This window comes from Capsicum annuum, chromosome 6 (assembly GCF_002878395.1).
Source record: "Capsicum annuum cultivar UCD-10X-F1 chromosome 6, UCD10Xv1.1, whole genome shotgun sequence".
NCBI classification, from domain to species: Eukaryota; Viridiplantae; Streptophyta; class Magnoliopsida; order Solanales; family Solanaceae; genus Capsicum; species Capsicum annuum.
Window position 1 is genome coordinate 9,321,439 of NC_061116.1, and position 8,611 is coordinate 9,330,049.

The 8,611-nt window shown below is 30.7% G+C and overlaps 1 protein-coding gene across 2 annotated transcripts; it reads right to left on the bottom strand.

The window, feature by feature from the left end:
* Window positions 1-1,753: 1,753 nt before the first annotated feature.
* LOC107873569 lies at window positions 1,754-5,418 on the bottom strand. 2 transcript variants are annotated; one of them, XM_016720470.2, is made up of 2 exons: window positions 4,612-5,418; window positions 1,754-2,293 (listed from the first exon to the last, which is right to left on the bottom strand). In XM_016720470.2, the coding sequence occupies exons 1-2, from the start codon at window positions 5,149-5,151 to the stop codon at window positions 2,249-2,251; spliced, it is 585 nt and encodes a 194-aa protein (XP_016575956.1). In that variant the 5' UTR covers window positions 5,152-5,418; the 3' UTR covers window positions 1,754-2,248. The 2 variants fall into 2 exon arrangements, with proteins under 2 accessions (XP_016575956.1, XP_016575957.1); XM_016720471.2 differs by having other exon boundaries at window positions 4,627-5,399.
* Between the last annotated feature and the right edge of the window lie 3,193 nt (window positions 5,419-8,611).

Below are 8,611 nucleotides of genomic sequence, written 5' to 3' on the forward strand. Positions count from 1 at the left end.
AATATTTATACTTTACATAATCATTTAATAATAGGGTAGTATCGGCAAAATACGATAAACTTCTCTTGATTTTAAAATTTAAACAATTACTCACTCCGTTTTATTTTAGTTGGTCCCTATAAACTTCACACATCTATTAAGAAATATTAATTAGGAGGTATATTTATCAAATTAGCTTTATTAATTGTGCTTTGAAAATATAAATTTGAATAAAAACACTTTATTTAATCATTTAATATTAAGGGTAGTATTGGAAAAACACAATAAAACTATTCTGATTTCATTAAAGGAACAACTAAATTGAAATAAATATTTTTAAAAAGAGGGTCAATTAAAACGAAACAAAGGAAGTAAAATGAAATAAATATTTTTAGTAAGAAGGACAACTAATATGAAACGAACGGAGTATGTTTTATGTTATTTTTCCAAAACAAAACAATGCATGGCTGGCTGTGACCAAATGCTGCATTGGAAAAATAGTTGGTGCACACTTTTCTGTTGTCATAACAACTTTTGACAGACTGAAAGATACTAATGGAAGTGGAAAACCACTGTGGCAAATTACTACCCTTTCAGTTTTAAAACAGCAAAAGACAAATTTTCTTTTTAACCCATACATAAGAAGCCTTTTAGGCCAAATAACCAACTACACATACTCCAACCTTTCATGAAACTTTTGTCTTTTTGCAAATAAATTAACTTATCTCTTCAAATCCAAACGAGGCAAGAAAAGACGCTAGATGCTCTTTCATATCCACCCAAGTCTTAGTGGACGAAGTTACTTAGTACAGGTACTAAGAAATAGTCGAGAGGTGTGTGCAAGGCGCATTGAACTAATAATATAAATTTTGTTTTGTGTGTGAGAGAGAGCATGAAAGTGTGTCTTCTTGCAAAGAAATCAACATCTCTTCTCAATGATCTAATGGTCAATGAAATGACATAAAAATCATCCGAAATTAAAGTTCAAATCCCAAACGAGGCAAGAAAAGACGCTAGATGAGCTTTCATATTTGTCCAAGTCTTAGTGCACGAAGTTACTTGGTACATGTATCAAGAAGTATACAGGTGAAATAGTCGAGAGGTGCGTGCAAGGCGGATTGAACTAATAATGTTAAGTAAATAGAAGGGTACTTGTTTTGGACCACCCTTTTGTCATTGCAAACCATCTCCTCTTGCTCAGACTCATCAAAAATGTCAACCAATGCGTGTCGGATCCATCATAAGTAGTGCATTGCTGAAGGATTCAACACGAGTGTGACAACATTTTGGTTGTTGATCGATGCGTGTCGGATCCTTCATAAGTAGTGCATTTCTGAAGGATTGGACACGGGTGCGACTATATTTTTGATGTCAACCGGTGCATGTCGGATTCTGCATAAGTAGTGCATTTCTAAAGGATCCGACACGGGTGCGACAACATTTTTTATGTCGACTGGTGCGTCTCGGATCCTCCATAAGTATTGCATTTCTAAAGGATCCGACGCGGGTGCGATCAACCAGTGCGTGTCGAATCCTCCATAAGTAGCGCATTTCTAAAGGATTCGACATGGGTGCGACAACATTTTTGGAGAGTCTAAGCAACTTGCTCTTAATCCATATATCTTATCCAGCAAAACCTTTCCCATATTCTGACTAAACTCTTAAGTTTAGTATTATAAATACCTGGTTTTGTATGATTTACTTCCTTTTAGTTCAACCAACTTAAGAATGAGTCAATGCAAAATCATTATCAAAATACAAAGACAAGAACTAGTACAAGAAAGAAAAGGGCAAATTTATTTCATTATTTCATTGTTCTATGTCTCCAACTACAAAAAAAAAGGGAATAATTTATGATGACTATGTCCATAAATGAATAATCCAACAAAAAAGAAACAAACCTTATCTGAGAAATTTCACATTTTGGCTTTTGAGTAGATGAACTTGTTCCCTATACCCCCCAAGGCCTCCAAAGTACTGTAAAGATGCCTTTGGCAATTTGGCATCACTCTCTTGCTTGCTTACTTCCTTTCTTGATTCCAATTCGATTCCGACTTCACTGACTCTAGATTCTGAATTCGCGATGACGACTCTGAATTCCAAGAAAATGCAAACCAGTATAGCACAATTTGTTTCACCAAGTACTAAAAACTCCCCGCCGCAGACATTTACATACAAGGAATGATAGACATCCAAAGACTTGATTGAGCTATGTGCAAACTTTGTAAACCAAATTTTCGACTTGCAATATTCTACAAAACAGCATTGCCTATATTCCCTGATCAAGCTTGTAACGAATCTTCCGGGATAGATTCTGCTCACAAACAAAAAGAACAAATTGATCAATTCCAAACTAGTTGGTTTCAGCAAGAAAATTAATAAGAAATATCGAAACAATTTCACAAGAAATGGAACTTCAAAACGTGTTAAGAGCTAATCTTGTAGTACTACTTCTAGGCACCTATGTTGCTCGGACTCTTCAAAAATGTCGATGGATGTGTATCGGATCCTCCAAAAATAGTGTATTTTGAAAGGATCCGACACGGGTGCAGCAACGTTTGGAGAGTCCAAGCAACTTAGCTTCTAGCACATTATGCATAATGCTGACAACAAGAAAGAGCAAAGTACTTTATAACTTCATGAAATCTCAACATAGCACTCAAATAGCACAAAAAAGTTGCAATCTTGGAACATTCTGCCTGCAACTATATACGTTTAACACGAAATTTTTCAGCTTAGATCGAAGAATGGATGGAAACAGAAGAAAAAAAACCATTTCAAGAACTTCATATAGATTTAGCGCAGAACTAAAAGAACCAATATTTGATTGACCAACCACTTGTCAATTGGATTCCTATCAAGGACTAAAGTTTAGATCTTGTAGCCAAGAAGTTGACGATAAAATCATCTTGAATTCGAATACTCGATAATGTATCCCCAGTAGTCAATAGAATCTTGAAAAGCAAATAGACAACTCAAAAACTCTTAATAAGGAGTACACAGACACGAATACAGATTAGTCAGGCTTAATGTATACAGATATTGATTCATTTACACAACAATTTTCTTCTCGTATCGACTAATAAGAGATTACCACAAACAAAAGATGTTGATGCATAATGCACTCAAATAGCAGAAATCTGTCCCTATTAGTCATAGAATCTTGAAAAGCAATCAAATCAAGAAATTCCTAATAAGGAGTACACAAGCATGAATCCAGATTAGTCGGGCTTAATGTATATAGATATAGATTCATTCATTCACACAACAATTTTCTTCTCGCATCGACAAATTACAGATTCCGAGTATACAATGAACAATAACCAAACAAAAAATGTTGATGCATAATGCACTCAAATAGCACAAAATTTGTCCCTCCCTATTAGACTTAGAATCTTGAAAAGCAATCAGTCAACTCAAGAAATTCCTAACAAAAACTACACAAGCACGAATCCAGATTAGTCGGGCTTCTCTATAGTTATTGATTCATTCACACAACAATTTTCTTCTCGTATCGACTAATTAAAGGATGCACCAAAATAGAACAAAATTTGTCCTTCCCTATCAGTCATAGAATCTTGAAAAGCAAACAGTCAACTCAAGAAACTCATCCATACACTGGCACGAATCCAATTAAAGAATGCACATTCCCACAACAATTTTCTTCTCGTATCGACTAATTAAAGAATGCACTCAAATAGCACAAAATTTGTCCTTCCCTGTTAGTCATAGAATCTTGAAAAGCAAACAGTCAACACAAGTAACTCCTAATAAGAACTACACAGGCACGAATCCAAATTAGTCAGGCTAAATGCATATATATATTAATTCATTCATACAACAATTTTGAATATTCCCAAACAAAAACACAACTCAAGAAAACTACAAGACCTTAGAGACAGCAACCTCAACAAGAACTTGAAAAGCACTCCCACCCTATTAGTTATAGAATCTTGAAAAGCAAACAGTCAACTCAATAAACTCCTATTAAGAACTACACAAGCGTGAATCCAAATTAGTCGGGCTAAATGCATAAATGCATAATATTAATTCATTCAGACAACAATTTTAAACATTCCCAAACAAAAAAAACAAATCAAGAAAACAACAAGACCTTAGAGACAACAACCTTAAAAAACATGTTTGTTATCATCATCTTCAATGAATATGCATAATGCACTCCGTCCCTAACAGTTATAGAATCTTGAAAAGCAAACAGTCAACTCAAGTAACTCCTAACAAGAACTACACATGCGCGAATCCAGATTAGTCGGGCTAAATGCATATGCATATTAATTCATTCACACAACAATTTTAAACATTCCCAAACAAAAAATAATGATGCATAATGCACTCAAATAGCATTTTTGTCCTTCCCTATTAGTCATAGAATCTTGAAAAGCAAACAATCAACTCAAGAAAATCATTCCTACACAGGCACGAATCCAAATTAGTCGGACTTAATGCACATATATTGATTCATTCCCACAACAATTTTCTTCTCGTATCGACTAATAAGTACTAACAAGCGCGAATCCAGATAAGTCGGACTAAATGCATATATATTAATTCATTCAAACAACAATTTTAAACATTCCCAAACAAAAACACAAATCAAGAAAACAACAAGACCTTAGAGACAACAACCTCAACAACATGTCTGTCATCCTCCTCATCAACATCTTCAAGATCTGTTGTTCTAACCACCATAGAGACAGTAGTACAATCCTTAGGACTATCAAATGATGACAATGAAAACTGCTTAGAAACAACTCCAACGTCAAAATAAATCACTCCAGAACTTGACGATGACACATATATTTTCTTAACTTCAAACCACAAAAACAAATCTTTAGCTGAAATCCCAGATATCAAATCAATTTGTCCATAACTCAATGTCCCTGAAACATTCCTTTCATAATGCAACTCATTTTCTTTTTTCTCAAATTTTGAATTACATGGTTGATCCAAATGAACCACAAATTTCCCAGAATTATCTAATGTAAAATTCCTCACCCCCTTTGGTAATAATCCCATTGGTAAACCATGTGATTTAAGTACTTCATATATAGATGAATCTCCTGATATAACAAAACATAAACAACACAACACAAATGTAAATAACATTAACGAATTTTGTTTTTCAAGATTATGATGATGAAAAAGAACCATCTTGGTATTACCAATTTTTTTTTTTTTTTTTTTTTTGTGTTTGTGTGTGTTGTGTTAGAGCATAGGAAGGGGAAAAAAAGATTATGGGGTTTTGAGAAAAGTGGGTATTTTTTAGTGAAAAAAAAAAAAAAGTGAAAATTTTTATGATGGTGAAGGAGAATAAGAAGATGAAGGAGGAAGAGAAGCTTAGAGGCAAGTGTTGCCAGCAGGAGTACAGAGGGGATTAGGAGAATTATCAATTATTGGTGGACATTTGTGGGACCCATTGAAAGGTATTTTCACATGTGGTGAAGTGCATTGGAGATATATACTAGTAGTAGTACAATCATAGGTAAAAATCATGTTGTGTTTTTACATGAAACAAGTGTTTCGCTCCGTTTATTTTTACTTGTTATATATGGATTCATATATTTGAAGGCAGTGGCGGAGCCTTCTTGTGGTTAGGAGTAGGAGTGGGCATATTTTGATTTAAACTGAAAAAATCAAATTAAAATTTAATTTTGATTTCGATTTTTCAATTTTTTGGATCGAATTTAATTTGTAATTTTAAAATTTTGATTTTTTGATTCGATTTTCGATTTAAAAATAAATAAATTCGGTTAAACCGAAAAACTAGAATTTTATAAATAAATAAATAATATATATATTTTTTATTATATTTATACATATATATAATATTTAGTAATTCACATTCACAATTAATAGCAAATTCGCATACGCCGCAGACTGTTTATGGATTGTTTTAGTAACTCAAATATTTTATGGACTATTTTGGTGACTTTGGACTGTTTTATGGACTATTTATGCAAGGTTATATTATATGTAATGATTAATGACGTTATGTTTCATTTCGTTTCATCCATGTTGAGTTATTTATAGTTATTTATATTTGGGAATGAAAAATAGGTTTGAAAAAAATATTTTTTCTAAAAAAATCCATCAATTTTAAATGCTCAGTTATGAAAAAAAGAGGCTAACTACTTTAATATTTCAAACTGAAATAAAAATTCGAAATAACCAAACCGAATTTGTAAAAATCGAACCAAATCAACTTTATTTTGGTTTGGTTACGGATGCCATTTTTGTCAATTCAAAAAACGATAAATCGAACCGATATTAAAAAATCATATCGAACCGATCGAACACCCACCCCTAGTTAAGAGTTCATCCAAATTCCCTTCAATAGAATATAATATTATTTATATAAGGTTAAAATTATTTTTTATGTATATATAGTTGATGTTGAAACCTCTTCCGCTAGTTCGTGTGCTTACTTTTTTCGATTTTAAATCACCTTAGTAAAAATTCTGAACCCACCACTGTTTGAAGGGGAGTCTTGGAGTAACTGATAAAGTTATTTTCATGTGATCAGAAGTTCATGGGCTCAACTCTTGAAATCAGTCTCCAATAGAAATGCAAGGTAAGATTGCGTACAATACACTCTTAAGGTTGGAGCCCTTCCCATGATCCTACGAATAACGAGAGTTTTAGTGCACCAAACTACCCTATATGAACTCAGATATTTATTAAGAAGAGAAAATATAATATAAATCTCGAAAGTTTGGAGTTTAATTATAGAAAATTATGATATTTTGTATAATTATTGAGATCTCAATTTTGAATCTGTCGAAATACATAATTAACTCTCAATACATCCAACGAAGATATAATTTTTTTTCTTTATAAAGATACATAATTAGCTCTCAATATTTTTTTTTTTCAATTTTGAATATGTCGAGATACATAATTAGCTTCTGATACATTCAATGAAGATATATAAATAGTTGAAATTTTTATAATTACTTTGTAAGGGTGAAAAATTTTGTGAATATGGTAAGTTAAGATTTAAGTTTATGTTATTTTCCCTTTAAGAAGAAAAACAATGATGGACATGATTATTTTATCACAATACTTCTATTAATTTAATATGATTTTAAAAAATGATTCAAAGAATAAATAATTAATTCTAAAATATAAATAAATAATAATACTTTTTAATATATTGAAAGTAACAAGGAAAGTGAAAAATTATTTTTAAAATAGTAGATAAGTAAAAATAAATGAAGAGTAATAAATGAGGAAAAGTGCAAAGGTATTCGCTTTGAATACTTTTAGATATATGGTGTCTGAAATTAATTTTAATAAAATCTAACTTTGAATTTCATATGATTGAATTTCAAACATACAACATAATTAAATTAAATATCTCATATTACTTGTCAATTTCAAAATCAAAAGTGAATTAATTAGTTTTTTCATTTTTTTTCTTTAGAATTAATTCCTTTTGAAAGTGTACATGAATTTGTAAAGTTTCAAAAATACTTTTAAGGATAAATTAGTAAAATTATTTTTTGTGTTTATGATATTTTAAATATTGTGTAATAAAAAATAAAAAAAATATGAAACGAAGAAAGTATATGGATGATGTTTAAATTATTTTTATCTAAATTTCAATTATATATAGATAAGGTTTACTTGAACTTCAGTTTTATGTGCATAAACTACACACAAAAATAATGATGAAGGTGTGTAACCCAAATTCAATCATTTTTTTATCTAATGTATGAACTTCAACCATATATAGCTTTATATATTGTGTCTATAATGATTTTGCCAAATCTAATTTCAAATATCATATGTTTGAAGAGGGATTATGAGCAAAAAAAATTTAAAAATGGTTATAGGTTTAATGACGATATCAAAGCAGATTACCTATAAATGTGTGATTCAACCACCACTACAACAACAATATATTCAGTATATTTTCACAAAGTGAAAAAACATGTGATTCAACCACTACAAATATTTCGTGTCATTGCTCTTTGACTTTTTTCTATTAGTTTAGATGTAATCTGAACAGGTTCAAGTGAATAAAAAGAACTTTAACTAACGATAATTCTTTATTAAAATTTCTTTTAATTAGTTGTTATGATCGTTTCGATAAAAAGTAAAAGAATACTATATATTTTTCGTTGGAGATTTTCAAAAGAAAATCACAACACAATTATCCGATCCTGTTGATACTAAGCAAGCGTCAATATACATAATCGTCACAATAAAAAAGAGATAAATCGAATTCAATTCTTCCTTTTTATTAGAAGTAAAAAAAAATATTATAAAATTGAATTCAATTCTTCATTTTTACAAGTATTTGTTTGCTAACAAAATTATTACTTATAATATAATTATAAATTGCTAACAAATAATTTTTATTTTAGAGTAAAGCATCTAGTATCTCCTGAACCATAATCAAATTTATTACGACACACATCAACTTCATGGGAGCCCTTCTACCTCCGAAAATCAATTTTAGTATATTTTTATCACTCTTTTTACTAACGTGTTATTTTTTGTCAACTTTTTGACACATTTTATGTGGATCCCATTTTAGTAATAAAGGTGCTACATCAGCACATAAAAAGAATAAAAATATGCTAAAATTGAGCTCAGGAGACAATAA

Bases quoted from the DNA above. Each gene is read 5' to 3' on its own strand.
- LOC107873569 (XM_016720470.2), bottom strand. From the start codon at position 5,151: ATGGTTCTTTTTCATCATCATAATCTTGAAAAACAAAATTCGTTAATG. The intron at 2,294-4,611 runs GTCTTGTTGTTT...GTTTGTGAGCAG, and splicing joins TTGAGGTTGTTGTCTCTAAG to AATCTATCCCGGAAGATTCG.